A 20,895-nucleotide genomic window follows, 5' to 3' on the forward strand; every position below is an offset into this window, starting at 1 on the left:
TCTTGATGCCTCTCCTTAACTTTTCATGTGCAATGAATTACTCAAGCCCTACACATTCTATCTCCTCCACATTTCAAATCCAGCTGCTTTTCTTAATCTCCCTGATCCAATTCAGGACATTATCATATCGGCCTGGGTTGTTCTAAGAGTCATATTATCCTAGCCTGATAGCCTGACACCTTCCAATGCATTCTCTGGAATATCGATCTTGAGAGCAGGCTTCTGTGTACCCCAGGATGAATATAAAATGAACCACTGGAATCTGGGAAAATATCAGAACTTGTATTTACATGTGCTTCTAATGTTAAAAAATGAGAAATTAAGTTTTACTAATAGCCAAATACTGACTGCCACTGGTATCCTCACTGATTCTCTGTCAAATGGGGAGGGTCCATGTGGAGTTTGAGAGGCAGGCCCTGAGGAAGAGTGAGCAATCGACAGAGGGGGAGAGTAGTGCTCTCACAGCTTTTCACTGTCAGGATATCAGAGTGTATTTCAGTTTACACGACCCAGGTAGGTAGATATCAAAATTTTTACCTAAGTTTTACCTAAAACATCTTTACAAGAGATAATTTAATAAGCTTCCTGAAAAGAAATCATGAATTGAAAAGATTCGTGCAAGTGCAGGTGAGTGACACTTGCAGAGCTTTCACTCAGTTTCCCTTCTAGTATGAGCTCTTCGCCAGTTTCATGGAAGAAAACGATGGGAAAGTAAATCAGATGTGAGAAGTAAGCCAAACTGAAATGGAAGACTGAAATGGCAATATGGATTTATGTATGTAATTCTGTTAGGTTTAGGTCTGGCTGCTGACAGAAAACCCAAAACATCAGTTAAAAATAGACATTAACTTCCATGATGATAGAAGTCTACAGAAGACAGGCAATCCAGGGCTGACAGTGTTGCTCCAAAGTTCTCTAGCAACCAGCATGCTCCCCGTGTTTTCGGAGGCAGCTGTACCCGTGGTACAGAGGATTCCCAGGCATTACAAATAAGCTTAAGGTATGCAACCCTCTCTACTTTAAGAGCCCTTCTTGGGGTTTCACAGGTCATTTCTACTTGATCTCACTGGCCAGAAATTAGTCACCAGGCTGCACAGTTAACTGTAAGGGACACTGGCATTTGCAGTCTTTATTCTGGGCAAGCCCCAGTAGTATCAGGGAGTTTCATTTACAAAAGGGGAACACTGAGATGAGCTGTCTCCCACACTAGCATAAACGATAAACCTCATGCTGTTCCTCATTAACCAACATTTAGCCATAGTATCAAAATACAAAAAACAAAAAGGTCTGAATAATGAAGTCCTCCCACCCACTGTAAGTATGGGGCAAACTGATGCAAGGCAAAATCTGAACCAAATAGACAAGAGACTATTTGTATTATTGATTTATTTAGCAGGAATAGTCGTACATTTTGCTGTAGAAATAGTATTTCAGTAAGGGGTATTGCACCAAATCATGAAATATTTAGTATATGCATAAAATTACTTTTTTTAAGTTCTAAGAATTCTAAATCCTAAAACACATTCATTTTAGTTAAAAGGATTAAGGAATGGTAGTATGAAACAATTAGAATTATTAAGGTATTTAGAAACTAAGTGTCTGGGGGTGGGGGGCACCTGGGTGGCTCAGTTGGTTAAGTGTCCAACTTCGGCTCAGGTCATAATTTCAGTTTGAGTTTGAGCCCCACATTCAGCTCCACACTGTCAGTGCCTAGCCTGCCTAGGATTTTCTTTCTCTTCCTCTCTCTCTGCCTCTTCCCACTTGTGCATGCTCTCTCTCTCTCTCTCTCTCTCAAAATAAATGAATAAACGTCCATGTTTTTTAGTCCTCTTTAAAGTAATGTTATACTGAAGCAAAACTTTATATAATCCCTCTGAACTTAACGATAAATGTTCACAAGCACCCTATTAATAGTGAAATCTACATTATAGTCTATTAACGCTTATTCTTCCTGTCATGGTAAAAATGTCTAAAATAACACAGAAAACAAAAGGCCAAATTAAAATGCATTCCACTAACAACAAATACTGGCAAACATGTAGGTTTTTGGCTAATAAGAAGAATAAGATTCTTGGGACAGGTAGATTAAGGTGCAAATGTTTCTAATGTGTCAGTTTAAGTTATTTTCTAGATTCTAGAATAACACAGCACACAAGAGCTGCTTTTTATTTGCTAAAAAAGCAATGGGTATCAGAGAAGGTTATCTCCAAAAGTAAACTGCTTCTTTCACAAAAACATGTACTACATGGAAAAACAATGTAGATACACCACTGATGGGGCGATTTGGATGAGTCAGAGGGTTCTAGGGTACGCACACACAGGTCGTACTGCGTCTGAAATTTATTCTCTGGATAATTCATAGCTAACACAACAGAACTGAAACTGGAAATGCACAAAATGCTATGTTATTAACATGGTTCATTTTATAAAAGACCCCTAACATACAGAGAAGAGAGACCACATCCCCACTTTGTAACACCAACATAATCTTGATATAAAAGCCTGAAAAGGAAAAGAAAGAAAAATACAGGCCAATCTCTCATGAACACAGATGGGAAAACACTAAACACAGACAATATGGTACATTAAAAAAAAAATCATGATCCAACTGGATTTATTTGAGGAATACAAGGTTCCACTGACAAATCAATGTAATTCACAAAAGGGGAGAAAATCATATGATTATCTCAACAGATGCAAAAAATTTGTTGGACAAAATGCAACATTCGTTCATGAATGAGAAAAGCCTTAGCAAACTAGAAAAAGAAGGAAACCTCTTTATATTGATAAATAAGATTTATAAAAATTTAACAGGTAAAATAGGAAATGTTTTCCCTCTGAGATGAAGGATTAGAAAATACTGCTTTCTATCATCACTTCCAGTCAGTAAATTCCTGGAAATTCTAGTCAGTGCAATAAAGCAAGAACGGAAATAAAAGGCAAAGCACTGGACAGGAAGAAGCAACACAGGTTATTCATAGGCAACATCCCAAAAGAACTGAATTATCAATATTAACAAGTGAATTTAGCAAAACTGTTAAAAACACAACACTTAGAACATTCTGCTTCTATACTTAAAAACGAATTACAGATCAAGGTCTTAATGTAAGACCTAAAACAATAAAAACTCTTGGAGGAAACCACAGGACAAAAGTTTCACAATATTGGATTTGGCAACGGTTTCTTGGATCTGACACCAAAGGCATTGGTAACAAAAGAAAAATGGACAAACTGGACATCAGGAAAATTAGAACATTTTGTGCGTCAAAAGATGTTATCAACAGAGTAAAAAGGCAACCCACAGAAAAGGAGAAAATATTTGCAAATCATGTATCTGATACGGGATTGATATCTATAATATACAGAGAACTCCTATAACTCAACAACAACAAAAAAACCCTAGTTTAAAAATGGGTAAAGGACTGGAACAAACACATTTCTTTACAGAAGATAAACGAATGGCTGACAAGCACATGAAAAAAATACTCAACATCACTAATTATTAGGAAAATGCAAATCAAAACTACAGTGAGATACCATCTCACTCTGGTTGGATGACTACAATCAACAAACCAGAAAACAAGTGTTGGCAAAGATGTGGAGAAATCAGAACCCTGTACACTGCTGGTGGGAATATAAAATGGCACGGCCACCATAGAAAACAGTATGGCAGTTCCCCCCAAAATTAAAACTAGACTTACCACACAATCCAGGAATTCCACTTCTTGGTTTATACCCAAAAGAACTGAGAACAGGGTCTTGAAGAGATATTTGTACACCTGTGTTCATAGCAGCATTATTCACAATAGCCTGGAAGCAGCCCAATGTCCATGAGTAGATGAATAAGCAAAATGCAGTATATATATATGTGCAATGGAATATTATTATTCAGGCTTAGAAAGCAAATAATTTTTTTTAAGTTTATTTCTTATAAGTTCTTTTTTTGTTTGTTTGTTTATTTACTTATTTTGAGAGAGAGAGAGAGAATGCACACATGCACAAGCGGAGAAGGGGCAGAGAGGAAAGAGAGAGAATTCCAAGCAGGGACCCAGGAATCACTGTCAGGAACCCAGGAACTGTGAGATCATGACCTAATCTGAAATCAAGAGTAGGATTTTGCTTAACTGACTGAATCACCCAGGTGCTTCCAAAACAGCAGATAAGTTGTGACACATGCTACCACATGAATGAACCTCGAGGACACTGTGCAAAGCCAAGTAAGCTAACACAAGAAGGCAAATACTGTAAGATGCCATTTCTAGGAGGTACTCAGACTAGTCAGACTAGTCAGTATTACAAAGATGGAAAGTATACTGGCGGTTACTAGGGACTATGAGGAGAGACGAATGTGAGGTTATTTATTCAATCCAGAGTTTCAGTTTTACAAGACGAAACGAGTTATGGGGATTGATGGTAGCTGCATAACAGTGTGAATGTGTTTACTACCACTAAACTGTACAATTAAAATGCTTAAGATAGTAAATAGCATATGTATTTTGCCACAAAAAAGGAAATAGAATTTGAGAATGAAAACTTAAAAATATGTATCTGACTGTGTCAGTTGTCTGTTACTGCACAACAAATTACCCTAAAACTTAGTGACTTAAAATAACAAGCATTTATTATCCTACAGTTTGAGCAGCCTAGGTAGGTGATTCTAGCTCAGACTCTCATGAGGCTACAATCGAGATGTTTTCAAGCTGCCGTCATCTAAAGGCTTAAACACTGGAGAGATTCTGCTTGTACCATAGCTCGTTCACATCACTGTTGTGGCAGAAAGCCTCTGAGTTCTTCGCTATCTGGGCCTCTCCACTGGACTACCTAAATGCTGTCTTAACATAACCACTGCTTTCTCCAGATGAGTGATCCAAGAAAGCAAGGCGGAAGCCAAAATATCTTTTATGGCCTAGTCTTGGCAGTCACACAATGTCATTTGGCCAGCCCTATTCAGTGTGAAAGGATGTGAATACCAAGAAGCAACAATTTTGGTGGGCAATTTAGAGGATGGTGACCACAAAGAACTTTATATAGAAAATTATAAAACACTGATGAAAAATTTGAAGAAGACCTAAAGAATGCTTTAGTTCAAGTTTATGGATTGGAACACTCATTATTGTAAAAAAAAAAAAATGTCACTCCTCAAATTTATTTATAGATTTAATGCAATCCCAATAAAAATCACAGCAGGTTTTTTGGTGAAAATTGGCAACTGATTTTAAAATTTGTATGGAAACAGTAACACCAACAATATCCAAAACGACTGTGAAGAACAGGCATTCAAGTACCCAGTGATTCGCAAACTAGGCTGCTTGGGTGTTTTGCTGTAATAAGCTTATTTTACTTACTTTTAATGACATGTATTTTTTTTAATGTTGAAACAACCTCAAATTTATAGAAAAGTTATGAGTACAATACGGAAAGATTTTTCCCTGAGCCATTTAAGAGTAAGTTGCTGATATGTTGCTTCATCTCACCTGAACACTTCTGAGTTTATTTCCAACAAACAAGGACAATCTGGAAAAACCACAATACAGTCATTAACCATTGGGCTATGAACATTAACACGGTCCTTTGATAGAATCCTCAGACCCTATTGAAGATTCTGTACTGGCTTAGAATCATTTGTTGCATTTAGTTGTTGCATCTCTTCAGCCTCCTTCAGTCTGGAGTGATTTCTCATGCTGTGACTTTCATGAACTTGACAATTTTGAAGATGACGAATTATTTTATAGACTGTCTCCTAAAATTGAGTTTTGTCTGATGATTAGATTCAAGTTATGCATTTTCCACAGGAACAACACAAAAGTGGTGCTGTTTCTTATGTCTGTATTTCTTTTTTAAAAAACCTTATTTTTAAAAAATATTTATTTAAGTAATCTCTACGCCTAACATGGGACTCAAACTCACGACTCCAAGATCAACAGTCACTTGCTCTTCCAACTAAGCCTGCCAGGTGACCCAACAGACTTTATTTTTTAGGGCAGTTTTAGGTTTATGGCAAAACACTTCTTTTTGTAAATGAAGTTTTAATGGGATGTAGCCACTCCCCTCTGTTTACATATGGGCTATGGCTGTGGTTTATTACAACAGCGGAGGTGAATGGTTGTAACAGAGACCACATGGCCTGCAAAGCCTGTATTTAATATTTTGGCTGTTTGAGAAAACCTTTGCTGACTCCTTCTCTACTAACTGTGAAGACTTCTTTCATAGCTACAGTGATTAAGACAGGGTGGTAACAGTGAATGGAATACACCAGGGGTTGGCAAGCTTTTACTGTTATGAATGTAAATGTGCCTACCTTAAAAGATAACCTCATCTGAACACTAACTTGAAAATTAATTTCTAACTTGTTTAAATCTATAGTTTTGTTGGATTTTGAAAACATTTATTACAAATACACACAAAAAGGAAACACGTTTTGATAAGTCTGCAAGAACTGACATCAGAGAAAATGGAAATCAGCAAGACATTTCATTAATCATCTGTCCTTAATGGTTAGATAAAATTAACTGTATTATTATGCTCACACAACTAACAACATCATTCTCCCTTTTTTTTTTTTAATTTATTTCTAGGAGAGAGAGAGAGAGAGACAGCATGAGCAGGGGAGGGTCAGAGAGAGAGATACAGACTCTGAAATAGGCTCCAGGCTCTGAGCTGGCAGCACAGAGCCCGACGCGGGGCTTGAACCCACGAACCGCGAGATCATGACCTAAGCAAAGTCGGACGCTTAACCGACTAAGCCACCCAGGTGCCCCCATTCTCCCATTTTTTTAAATCCGTATCTTTATGAGGCATCTATTTCAAATGTGACAAGCATTAAGACAAATACAAAACAGACCGCACCTAAAACCAAGTCTTTGAATCACCCTTTCACAAAGTGTTAACTTTCACTAGAATGAAGATCACATGAACAGAGATTTTTTTTTTCATATATATGGTCTACCATATCTCCAAACACCTGCAAGAAGGCCTAAAAAGTACTTGTTTTTTTTACCTATTTTTTCCAGCTTTGTTTACGTAAAGTTGACAAATTGTATACAACATGAAGATTTAATATACTATTTATCTGGTGTATGAATAAGACCTGCAAAAGTTATAATAAAGCACATTTGACTACAGTGCTTTTACTAAACAATGCTTTAGTGCCAACAAAAATTTTTATACTATTAATAAAACTTTTAAGTTTAAAAAGGTTATATAACCTCCCATTATTTTCTAACCTATATTTTATGATTTATAATGGATTTTGTATAACTGCACAGCAGTACATGTATGTGATTTAAAAGTAAATATATACATGGGAGTTTCTAGAATACTGCAGTGATGGGGCACATGATCAAAAAGAGATAATTCCCCTGTGGCAGAGGTAGTCAAAACCTAACTAGTTAATGACTAAGAAAGAACAAATTTGAGAGTGTATGTTTGGAAACTTACAGAGAACCTAAGAGTAATTTTATGTCTGTTCAGTCTAACTTTTATTTTTTCAATGAGTTTTTTCAGTTGTTTTTTTCTAAGAGAGAGTGCACATGCAAGCAGGTAAGAGGGGCAAGGGGGGTGGAGAGAGACAGTGAGAGAGAGACAGACAGACAGACAAGGAGAGACAGAGAGAGAATCTTAAGCAGACTCCACCCTCAGAGCAGACCCTGATGCAGGGCTTGATGCCACGACCCTGGGATGATGATCCCAGCCAAAATCAAGAGTCTGACACTCAACCAACTGAGCTACCCAGGTATCCTGTCAATCTTTTAAAATGGGCTTGCTGTTTTGAAATTTTCATTTTTCTAGTAATTCATTTGTATTGTATTTTACAAACATACATATGTAAATATGTATGATACATATTGGAAAATTTTTAAATAGTTCTTCACCAAAGATAATTTCAGAAGCACTGCTATAGAGAGCAATCAAAATGCAAATCTGATCATAACACTTCCTAAATTCTTTCAATGGCTCCCAAGGGCTTGAGCCGGGGGCCCTTAGGATCTCTCTACACCCCTCCCAACCCTCTCCCTCAGAGTCTTTTTGCTTTCCCCTCCTCACCCCTCAGGAATATGCAGCACTCATTCTAAATTCATGGCATGAATTTGATTACCTGATCCTGAACCCGCAGTATCTAATTCAACCTGATCCATTTCTTTTACCAAACTCCAGCTCATCCTCCTGGTAATCACGGGGAAAACACTCCTTGTTACTTAAGCCTAGGCTGAGTGCTCGTCCATTTATGTGTCCAACACAGTACCTCGCACACAACAGGTGCTCATTCATTCAACACACTTTTTGTTAAGTAAAACCTATGTTCATGTCACCACACCAGACTGTCTCCCCCCAGACGTTCTAAACTTCTCTCAGAAACTTTTCATCCTACTGACAATAAATGGATGTCTGTCAGCTTCAAATATTAAAGAATGGACAAAATAACCTATAAAAAAACCCTCAAATACCATCAATCTTCCCTTATTTATTTTATTTACGAAACATTATTGCCAACGTGTCCCAGTTTTGGAATGAAGAAAACACATTAGTAGAAATCTTCACCTCAAAATTACTTTCATATGACGGCCTTAAAAGGGAATTCTTCTTTCAAACCCTCTTGCCCCACCTTCCACACCACAGACTTGAAACATAGGTTGATTGACTAATAGATATAGCAGAAATAAGCTACAGAAAGGAAACTTGCTACTATGTATCCCTGGCCCAAACATTTTAATATAAGTGAAAATATTTTACACTGACAGTAAGTTGAAAAAATTAATCCTGAGTTCTCAACCCAAATGATGTTACAACTAGTCTAGTTTATAAGGGAAGTCATTGAAAAGTCTAGATGTATCCTACCTCTTAATCCGCCAACATCAAGAAACAGCACAAAGTAATTTATAAGCAGAGGGTGGGTTTCCTACGTTTTTCACTAATGTGTCAGGTAATGATAGACATTCTACAATGCATGACCAACTGTTCTTAATATGAAGTTACTAAAATTTCACTAAAAACATAGATAAACTTACTATTTTATAATCTTCAATGGTAGCAACGCTCTGACAAAGGATTACTACTAGGTTTTAAACAGCCAAAAAGAAGACCCCATAAATATTTGGGCATTGTACATCTTAATCTTTTTTGATTAAAAAACAAATTGTCAATATTTGTATCAAAGATTTAAAGATGGAGTAAGATTAGATCCAGCTAACACTTAGAAGAATAAAGGGTAGTAGCTATTGGACTAGTTACAGCAAAACCGCAACCAAACGAACAGCAGGGGTTTGGGAGAAGAGGAGACGAAGGATAAACCTACAGTATTTCGGGAGTGATATAACCTTATACTTGTAGTTCCTAATCCAAAAGAAAGTAACTGCTAACCAGATAACTTTTTAAGTATTAACATACATTTTTATATGAAAACTTAAACTATGTTTTGCTTAGTCTAATAACAGCATTCTCTAAATATTTAACAACTGATGGCAGGGGGGGTAGACCAGAATATGCTACCACACAAAGAGAAGTCAAGTTGTGATAAACCTTAACACATCTGAGGTGGGAAAACCTTGGTAATTCAGCCAAAGTTATAAGAAATGACAAACTCTAACTGTATAGATCACCTTCCCCACTCAATCATCAACAAGTGAATAGCTACGATTTACTGAGTACCTTATTTTACTTAACGCTTAACATATACACATTAAAAAAATAATCATCATGGGAATTTAATAGAGAGATGATAATCGATGAGAAAACAAGTGATTTGGCCCACCAGAAGCAGTATCCACGTAGGATGGTATTTTAATTTTTGAGGTGTATTCAACAAAGATTTTGAACTCAGAACTGTATGCCTCACAAATTCCTCGACTTAACTGAATAGTTAAAAAAAAAACAATTCCTTGATAGCTCAGAACTATAATGATCAACAATCATCCTGTTTTTACAGGCTATTATGAATCCGGGGCAGTTTTGCCTGGATTTAATAGTCTTAGTATGTGGAATTCTGAATTCTCCTATTATCATTTCTAAGTCTTCCTGCCCCTTCCCTTCCTCTCAGAGCTGTTCCTCATTGATCACTGCTGCCCCCATACTTGCTTTCAGCAGCACCCCTTCACCCCTAAAAATTGTTTGGATGTAAACTACCAAGCTTACTGTAGTTAGACATAAAGTAAGAGTTCTGAAAGATGGCTGGGAGCATCAGATTCGTCCCAGCCTTCAGTGCTAGGACTATGCATTTCTACTCTGGCTGTTTAAACATATGTTGTTTTTTTTCCATTTGTTTTTAAACTTTATTTCCTGATTCTTAATAGCATAGCCTTTAAGTTTCCTCATAGTCTACCTCATATGATTATCTGGACAATTAAATGGAAATAAGGAATCTGAAATTGTTTAGGGTCAGAGATTGGCCACAGAAGGAAATTTATAGATTCTAGTTTCCTCCTTCTTCTTGAAGTATTTCATATTTGACTGTAAAATTTGACCTCAAAAGAAGTGACTGTTACGATATGATTTCTGGAAGCCTGTGATCAGGATAGTTAAGAACTAAAGAAATGAGGGACGTATGGCCCAAGCCGGCAGACACTTGGGAAGCCAGCAAAGCAGTCATTATCACTGCTATTTTCAGTTATTTGAAGAAAGGTATCTGTAAAGTGACTGTTCTCAATTCGGACAACAGATGCATTGTGTAACAAGGGATCAAAAATAGGTTTGTGTACTAAGTGCTTCTTCAGAGAGCAAACTAGGAACAACGAGGAGTCACAGGATAATACACTTCAGTTCAAAACAAGAAAGTATTCTTTTTAATGTTTATTCATTTTTTAAATGTTTTGTTTATTTATGAGAGAGAGAGAGACAGAAAGAGAGAGAGAGAGACAGAAAGAGAGAAGAGAGAGACAGCGTGAGCAGGAGACACAGAATCCGAAACAGGCTCCAGGCTCTGAGCTGGCAGCACAGAGCCCGACTCAGGGCTCGAACTCACGAACTGTGAGATCATGACCTGAGCCGAAGTTGGACGCTTAACCGACTGAGCCACCCAGGTGCCCTATAATGTTTATTCATTTTTGAGAGAGAGAGAGAAAGAAAGAATATGTGCAAGCGGGGGAGGGGCAAAGAGAGAGGAGGACAGAGAATCTCTAGTGGGCTCCGTACTGAGAGCAGAAAGCCACACGTGGGGCTTGGACGCAAACCATGAGATCATGACCTGAGCTGAAGCTGGCCGCCCAACCAACTGAGCAACCCAGGCACCCCAAGAATGAAGTTTTAAGTGAACACATCTAAAAATGACCCAGATTTCCACAAGATCACTACAAGTGGTTAAGCAATGGCTAGTGGCTGGGTAGTTCTGAGGGGATTTTTGTAAATAGTGGAAGAATACATTAGGAAACCTTTCAAGGTACACTCTTCTAATTCTATGAGAGATGATACATCTGATACAGACAGCCCCAAACCACAAGTTCTCATTTCTGCATTTGACTTTCATGCTGAAAACAAACCCTAAAGAGTACTGGGAGAGCACGGAGGCAACCACCAGCCACACAGTATCCAGTTATTTGTTCAACTTTCTGATGGTATTTATATAGCAGTTAGAGCTATTAAAGACTTTAGATAAGAAACACTTAAGTGATAACAATTATTTCCTTTTTGAGCAGGAAAATCACAACTTCATCAACAGCGTCGTCACCACCACCATATACATCACACACCCAATATCACGAAAAGAACTGGGAACTAGCCTTACTTTAAAAAAAAAAATCACTTCAAGGATGAATCATTCAACATATGGACACTGACAGAGTTTGAGAATCCAAGTAAATGAAAGAGGAGAGGAAGGAAACTAATTATAAAAAAATGGATTTCAGCAATCTGAAGGAATGTAGGCGCTCCGAGATGGGTAAAAGCCCCCCTCAGAAAGCTAAAGAGCACTACAGGAAAGAACTCTCGAGAGATGTACAGAACAATCAGCCACAGTTACCAAGCTGTTATCACTGCTAAGGTCGGTTGCCTCTCGCCTCCATCGGAGGGGGAAGGGGGATATGAAATGTTTTCATTTAAAGCACACATCACATGAATTTGTTTAGATAAGAAAAAGTACTACATGTAAAGGCTAATTTAGTGTTAAAATTAATCAGGTAACAAATGTGTTTTTTTCCCCAAAAACTCCAGGTATCAACTTTCTAGTCATTACTTTTGGTTTCATTTCATAAAAGTGGGCAAAAAAATGACCTGGCAGCCCTGAAGAAGCAAACATATACATAGTCTGTCTGCTGGCGTCCGTCCTTCTAGAAGGAGCGACTCCTTCCTTCCCGTGTTAAAACAGGACTGCAAATCCAGATGCTCCACATCTCTCAGAAGCAGGGCAAGAGACCTAACCTGGCCAGAGTACTCCATTCTTCGGCCAGGGGGAAAGACTGGCTCTTTCTGCCGAGCCGGGAAGAACTGAATCTGGAGATCAACGCAGCCACATGTGAAGGTTCGGCCAAAGAAGCAGAGCTGAAGAAGTGAGGAACACTGGCATTCTGCTTTGCTTACGGGTCTAAACTGGATTTCTGCCTCTTACAGATGAAAGAGCCCTAATTCCCCCAGTGTGTCTACTTGCTTCTCAGGGTTCCGAAAGAAGTCTCTCACTGCTTAACTGCAAAACGCAGGTGGCGGTGACTATCACTGTCATCGTCTATTCTACTTCTGTACTAGCTAGACACGTGGAAGAATTAAGAAAAGATTTAGCTTTTATTCCAATTGTCTAGAAAAGCCCCCATAGCGAATGAGAAAAATTAAGCAAGGTTCATGGTTAACATCATTACCAAAACAAACCAAACGCAGCATTCTCCAGGAGAAAATCTTTGCGGATCACCTATCTATGAAGGACTTGTAACTGGAACACACAAAGAACTGACATCTCAATAGCAAGATAACCCAATTTTAAAAACTAGGAAAAAAGGTTTGAGTAGACATTCCACCAAAGACAATTTGTGAAGGCTAATAAACACATGAAAAGACGTTCAACACTATTAGTCATCAGGGAAATAAGGAAATGCAAAAAAAAAACAACAACAAAAAAACAAACCACAACGAGATACAATTTTATTCCCACTAGACTGGCCATAATAATTTCTAAAAAGACGAATAACCACTATTAAAGGTGCAGAGAAATGGGAACTCTCAAACATTGCTGGTGGGAACGCAAAATAATGCGAGGCCACTTTGGAAAAACAGTTTAGCACTTCCTTAAAAGGTTAAACATAAATGTACCATATGACTGAGCATTTCTACTCCTAGGTATATAAAAGAGAAATAAAACCATACGTCCACACAAAGCCTTGCACATGAATGTTCATGGCAGAATTATTCATAATAACCAAAAAAGGGAAACAATCCAAATGTCCATCAACTGGAAAATGGATAGCAAATTGCAGTATATCCATTAACTGGAATACTGACCTACTATTCACGAATAAGAAGAAAAGAATTAGTGACACATGCCAAAAAATGATGAGCCGGCAAACAATTATGCTCAGTAAAAAAAAAATCCCAAAGATTTCTCATGGTATGATTCCAGTTATAGTAATGCCCAGAAAAGGCAAATCTGTGGGGATGGAACATAAGTTAACGGCTGCCTGGGGCTGGAGGTAGGAATGGGGATTAACTACAATGGGCAAAGGAACTTTATTGAAGTGACAAAAATGTTTTAAAACTGGATATTGGTGATGGTTACACAACCAGTTACTAAAAATGACTGTAAACTTAAATGGGTGAATTTTATGATATGTAAATTGTATCTCGAAAAAGTTAACTAGAAAAAATGAAATAGAGACGAAAGGAGACATAATAAGCAAACAGAAATCACGAACCTTGACTGGTCCCTGGATGAGAGGAAAAACAGCTATTAAAGACAATCGGTGGCAACTACAGAAATCTGAATCTGGGCTACATAACAGATGATGTTATGGAATTATTACTAACTTCCTTACGTGTTAAACAACAGTATTATGATGATAAGGGAGAATGCCTTTATTCGCAGAAGATGTAAGATGAAGTACACAGAGGCGAAGTTTCATGAGGTCTCCAATTTCTTTCAAATTAGAGAAGAATAAAAGCATCTATACTATACTTAGATAAAGCAAATACGGCAAAATAATAATCAGTAATTGGTGAAGAGAGGACAATTGGGAAATACAGGCATTCAATATACTACTCTTTAAACTTTTTTGTAAGTTGGAAATGTTTCAAAATACAAACTTGGGGGTCCAGGGAAGAGCACTCTCATTTTAAAAGATAACCAAATTGTAAAAGAATCACCAATGCAGATTTCTATGTATTTCAGAAAGAGGCACATATTTGAGGTATAGATACTGCCACCTCTATTCTATAACTGTTAAGATGCAGATAATAACAGGGAACAAATGAGAACTAAAAAATAAAATAATTATGCTGAGAACAAGTTAGAGTTTTATGAAAATTCTGATGTTAACCAATACTTTTTGAAATAATTTAAGACAGAGCAACATACTTATTAGTTGATGTGGAAATCTCTAAGTTATAGGTACATTCAATAAAACATTTTGAATGAAGGTCAATAAATTTTCCCTTCCCAAAGAGCACCCATCCCACCTATATGCCTTGGCTGGTATTAAGATCAAATGAGAACATGTACACAAAAGTGCTCAGTTTCATTTTTAAAAATTTAGTCAGTTACACTCTTTATCTTCCCAGTAAGAATAAGGATACAAACACAGGAGTAAACCTAGCACCATTCTGGGTTACTCATGTCTATAATCGGTGTTCCTCAATGTTGGAGTCAATGCCGCACCAACGATTCTTGAAAACATTGTCAGTGTTCATTATGAATGATTCCCTTCACTCTCTAACTTAGGCACTTTGTCTACTTGTTATGCCACAATTCGTAACAGTGTGCTTTTAACAACTGAAAATTGTAACAGCTTGAAACTCATCAGACACACTAATGTAAAACAGAAATCTTGTTATGAATCAAAACCAAAGTTTACTTAGAAGTTCTAACAAAAAGCCACATTTATAGTTTTTACAATAAAGAAAACATTTTTGGAATTGGACCTCAAACTAAAATGTCTAAGAAGAAAAAGACATGATATGCTGTGATGTACATTACTTCACTACACAGGGCAGGTTAGACAAAGTATTCTAGCAGATGAAAGAAGATAATCACACCCACTAGGATGGCTGTAATTAGTAAGGTGGACTATAACAAACGTTGGTGAGGATGCAGAGAAACTGGGAGGCCTTATACGCCAATAGGAAGCATGTAAAATGGTGCAGGTGCTTTAGAAAACAGCTTGGCAGTTTCTCAAAATGTTAAATGTGGAGTTACCATATGACCAACTAATTTCATTCCTATATATATATATATATATATATATACACACACACCCAGGAGAAATGAAAACACATGTCCATGCAGAAACACGTACATCTATTTTCATAGCATCATTATCCAATATAAGCAAGAAGTGGAAGCACCCAAATGTCCATCAATGGATGAACAGATAAACGAAATGTGCTATATTTATTCACTGGAACATTATTTAGCCGTAAAAAGGAATGAAGTACTGATACATGCTACAACGTGGCTGAATATTGAAAACATTATGTTAAGTGAAAAAAAAGCCAAACACAAAAGATCACATATTGTAGGATTCCATTTATGGAATCCAGAAATGTCCAGAATGGGAAAATCTGTACAGATGGGAAGTGGATCAGTAGTTCCCTGGGGCTGGGGGTGGAGGGAATCAGGAGGGAAGGCTAATGAGCCTGAGGTTTCTTTTTGGGGTCATGAAAATGTTGTCAGATCAGATAATGGTGACAGCTGCACAATTCTGTGACTGTATTAAAAACCACTAAATTAAACTTTAAAAGAGTAACTTCTGTGATATGTGAATTACATCTCAATAAATCTGTTATTTAAACAAGAAATCCAGTACCCATGCCCTTCAAATACACAAAAGACATAAAAAGACCATTCATAGAATAAAAAATATAAATGACCAGTTACTGTACAAAGAATTTAAACAGTTGTAACCAAATAAACTTTAAAAACAAAACAAAATATAGAGACAAGAATGGGTTTTATGATCTAAGCCAAAGCAAATGATGAAAGGAGACAGGCAGAGCACATGACCAAGTTTTATTTTATTCTGAAGGACTAAGAAAGCTACTAAAACCCGCAGCAGTAAATGAGAATAAATGAAATAAAAGACAGAGAGAATTATCTTAGTCGTATGACGCAGACACGTGAGGTAGGGAGACCCTGGAGACTAACAGAGTAGTGGGAAAGTTACCAAGAATCCAAACCTTAAGACTAGGGTAGCCAGAGACCTCCGGGAATGGAGATTTTCTGTCACAGACAAATGTCTTCTGCAGAAGGACGCGGGGGGACAGGATGTCCTCAGACTTAAAAGGTGGGGGTGGGAGAAGACAAAGGAAGAGAAGAAAAACCAGCCTCCTGCCCAAGATCTGCCATCGAGGTGCCGGTGGGTTGATGTCCCGAGGGTGAGACTTGAGGGTCTTCACGGCAAGGCACCCCACAAACTGCACGCCAGTGCGGCAACATGACCCAGAGAGAAAAAGGCAACGGGGGTCCCAGGAAAAGTGGAGAGGGACAAACGGCTGGTGAGTGAGAGCTCCTCAAAGCGGGGACAGAGAGTTATTAAACACCCCGCCTACCAGTGCTTCTGGAACCGTGAAGACTGACAACAGGCCACGGACCCAGAGTTGTAGGGACTTGCAGGGAAGGGCACCTCAGCACAGACGACAAGAAGTTAATTCCCAGCACTCCTGGGACAGGAAAAGCTTAGAATGACAAAGACAGACAACAGGATGTGGACTAAAAGGTCACAAATGAACTAGATAATTGTGAAATTATAAGAATGTACAGAAAACGTGCTATTTAAGCTTTCTGGGTGCATTAGACGGCAGTGGAATGAAAGCACCTCTAGAACTTGGGAGGCAGCACTGGTGCGTGTCCACAATTGACATGTGCACAGCACGTACGCTGGATGCCTGATTCCACACAAACACATCACTTCTAGCTAGAAGACGGGGTCTTCAAAAACGAATTCTGGAGAAAGAACAGATGATCCAGGCCCTACAAACTTGTCTGGAACAACCCCACATCCGTGTACTCTAGGTCACTCTCAGGGGTAAGCTCATTTAATTATAAAGCTGCCTTGCTATATGACCTACAGACCCAAGGACCCAAGCCATGACTGCATCAATAAAAAGGTAAGCCTAATTTATCTGTCTACAATACAAGGAAACCACTTAAGACTGAGACAGCCTAGGGACTCCTGAGTGGCTCTGTTGGTTAAGCATCTGACTTCAGCTCAGGTCGATCTCATGGTCTGTAAGTTTAAGCCCCACATCAGGCTCTCTGCTGCCAGTGCAGCTCTGGATCCTCTGTCTGCCTCCCTCCCCCTGACCCATCCCTGCTCCAGCGGGCTCGCTCGCTCTCTCTCAGAAATAAATAAACATAAAAAAAAAAAAAAAAAGACTGTGAAAGCCTAGAAGGGAATCCTTAGATGGTCACAGACCCATGGCAGCTTCAGCCTAGAGGAGAAAAGGAGGTCACCCTATGGCAAGCAGGACTGGCTGAGAGAAGACTGCAATAAAGTTCAGAACAAAACTTGGGACTGGTTGTGTGAACTGGGAAACTGTATCAGGCCTTATCTTGCTTATATTTGTACTTTGCTCTGTCCACTAGGGAAGTCGGTATTTCCTGCCTCTCACCACATGCATCTCCATTTAGTATCTCTTACAGAGACAGCGTCTCTGCAAGACACTTCTACAGCTGAGGTAATATCCAGCAGAATGTACACTTTTGTATATCCACAGAAAAAATGATACAATAAAGCAATCAGCATTTCTTATTAAAGATACTGTTATATCGCTGTTTAACATGTTCTGCAGATACTAATCAATGCAATTAGATAAGATAAACATTTAGAGGCATAACCATTGGAAAAGAAAGGATTGAAATCTCTACAGGTGACATGACAGCGTATCTGAGCCTAAAAGAAGCAATGATAAAAGTAACTCAAACAATAAGACTTTGCCAAAGTAGTAGGAAAACATGCAGAAATCAGCAATATTCATGTACGTGAATAACAACCAGTTAGAAGATATAATGTATAACTCTATTTATAATAGCAACAACAACAAAAGATAAAATGCTTAGGAAAAACCCTAACAAGAAATGTTCAAAACTTATATGAAGAAAACTATAAACCTTTCTCCAAGGACACAAAAGTCGATTTAAGAAAATGAAAAAACAGGGGCGCCTGGGTGGGTTAGTCGGTTAAGCGTCCGACTTTCACTTGGGTCATGATCTCGCGGTTCGTGGGTTCAAGCCCCGCATCGGGCTCTGTGCTGACTGCCAGCTCAGAGCCTGGAGCCTGTTTCAGTCTGTGACTCCCTCTCTCTCTGATCCTCCCCTGCTCACGCTGTCTCTCTCTCTCTCCTAGAAATAAATAAATAAAAAAAAAAGAAAATGAAAAAACATTGCTTGTTCTAGGTTAAGATGTCTACATCACCATCAAGAAATCAGTTCTAAGTTAAATTGTAAGTTTAATGCAATCTCAATAAAAATAGCAATGAGCTTTTTAATGAATGGACTTAGCAAACTGATGCCAAAGTTCATACGGAAAGGTAAAACACGCAAGACTAGCAGAGACCACATGGAAGAGGACGCGTTACAATGGGGAGCCGCTCCACCAGACACTAAATCACACACAACACCTCAATGATTAAAACAGTGTGGCACTAGTGCATGAGCAGCCCAACAGACTAAAATACACTGAACTCCATATAAAGTCTAGTATATGATAAGGGAACCAAGATTTTTAAAAAATAAATGGCACTGGCACAACTGGATAGCATGTAGAAAATGATTAACATTATATCCATTCCTCACACCATATACAGAAATGTACTCCAACTGGATCAGAAAATTAAATGCGGAAAATGAAACTGTAAGACTACTAGAAGAAGGCATGGGTGAATTACCCGAGAATAAGGAAAGACTCTCTAATGATGACTAAAAATTCAGATGCAATAAATTGGAAGATTAATATATTTTACTACACTAGAGTTTCCTATGTCCAAAAAACCCAATAAGCAATGCCAAAAGATGACTGGGCAAAGTATCTGCAACATACATCAAAATTAAATGGTTAACATTTTTAAAACATTTTTTAATGTTTATTTTTGAGAGAGAGACAGAGCAAGCACAAGCGACCGGTGGAGGGGCAGAGGAAGAAGGAGACATAGAATTCGAAGCAGGCTTCAGGCTCTTAGCTGTCAGCACAGAGCCCGATGTGGGGCCTGAACCCAAGAACCATGAGATCATTACCTGAGCCAAAGTTGACGTTGAACAGATTGAGCCACCCAGGAGCCCCTAAATGGTTAACATTCTTAAATAAAGAGAACTTTTAAAACCTGAGGGGAAAAGACCAAAAATCATTTTAAAAGTGGGCAAGTAACATGAACATTTCACTTGAAAATGTGAAAAAATGACCCTTTAATATAAAAAAATGTTCAATTTACAAATTAAAACTATAGTGAGATACCATTTCTCACCTATGAGATTGGCAGAAATTCAAACACTTGACAATATAGTCCATTGGTGAGGCTGCGGCACTCTTACACACTGCTGGAAGGTATTCAGAATAGTAGAGCTCCATTAAGGAGAGGAATCTGTCAATATCTAGTAAGTCTTATATATGCATTTATCCTTAATATTTATCTCCAACAATACAAAGACACACATATGTAAAGATTTTCATTATAACATCATTGATAATTGACAAATATTGGAAATTACTTAAATGCTGAAGTACAGGACACAGGTTGAATAAGCCATGGAATACTCTGCAGTTAAGAAAAAAAGTTATTGAATTTATGTGTATTATTTTTTTCAAATAGCTACTAAATCTTTAGGACATAAATAATTACTAAGTTGTCTGGGCCAATTTAATAAATCGTTAGGTGTTTCTTTTGACCTAGGGATGCTGTGAAAAAAATTATTGATATGACAAGGATGTCATGAACTAAGAAAGTTTGGGAACTTCTGACAAAGGCCTGTGAAGGCTTTTTTTTTTTATGTTTATTTTGGGGGGGGGGGGGGTGGAGGGGCAGAGGGAGAGAGGGAGAAATAGAATCTGAAGCAGACTCTGTGCTCTGAGCTCTTGTCAAGGGCTCAGTGCTGGAATGGAACTCACAAACCACAAGATCGTGACCTGAGCTGAAGTCAGATACTTAACTGACTGAACTACCCAGCCACTCCCTTTTTCTTCCCTTTTTGATTGAAGTATGATTAACAGTGTTTTACCAGTTTGAGCTGTGCAATATAATGACTCAATAAATTGATACATTACTCAGTGCTCCTCAGGATAAGTCTATGTTAATTGTTTATCTCACCTCCTCCACCCTCTTCCTCTCTGGAAACCACAGGTTTGTTCTCTGTATTTAAGAGTGTATTTTAGGGGCCCCTGGGTGGCTCAGTCAGTTGGGCGTCCGATTTCAGCTCAGGTCATGATCTCACAGTCCATGAGTTCAAGCCCGGTGTTGGGCTCTGCGCTGACAGCTCTGGGCCTGGAGCCTGCTTCAGTTTCTTTCTCCCTCTCTCCCCCTCTCTCCCCCTCTCTCCCCCTCTCCCTCTTTCCTCCTCCCCATTGCACTCTGTCTCTCAAAAATAAACAAATATTGAAAAAAGGAGTGTGTTTTTGTATTTGTCTCCCTTTTTCTTTGGTTTGTTTCTTAAATACGAGTGAAATCGTATGGCACTTTTCCTACTCTGTGTGACTTATTTCACTTATTATATCCTCTAGGTCCATCCATGTTGCCTCAGTGCATGATCTCTCTCTCTCTCTTAATTTTTATGTCTTTCTTTAT

At 38.2% G+C, this 20,895-nt stretch overlaps 2 protein-coding genes and 1 pseudogene across 2 annotated transcripts in view; 1 reads left to right on the top strand and 2 right to left on the bottom strand.

Annotated features, from left to right (window-relative positions):
* Positions 1-12,643, bottom strand: part of LOC120235590 — a 28,882-nt pseudogene extending 16,239 nt beyond the window's left edge.
* RALA (RAS like proto-oncogene A) overlaps positions 1-20,895 on the bottom strand; it is a 72,354-nt gene that overhangs the window by 47,189 nt on the left and 4,270 nt on the right. The window lies entirely within an intron of this gene.
* The window catches only part of LOC120235591 (collagen alpha-2(I) chain-like), a 33,891-nt gene continuing 29,552 nt past the window's right edge, over positions 16,557-20,895 (top strand). Inside the window, exon 1 of the mRNA XM_039237980.1 lies at positions 16,557-16,617. Within this exon, the coding sequence (XP_039093911.1) occupies positions 16,557-16,617 (61 nt within the window). The remainder of the gene's footprint in view (positions 16,618-20,895) is intronic.

This window comes from Hyaena hyaena, unplaced genomic scaffold, assembly GCF_003009895.1.
Source record: "Hyaena hyaena isolate Hyena2069 unplaced genomic scaffold, ASM300989v1 scaffold_133, whole genome shotgun sequence".
Taxonomy (NCBI): domain Eukaryota; kingdom Metazoa; phylum Chordata; class Mammalia; order Carnivora; family Hyaenidae; genus Hyaena; species Hyaena hyaena.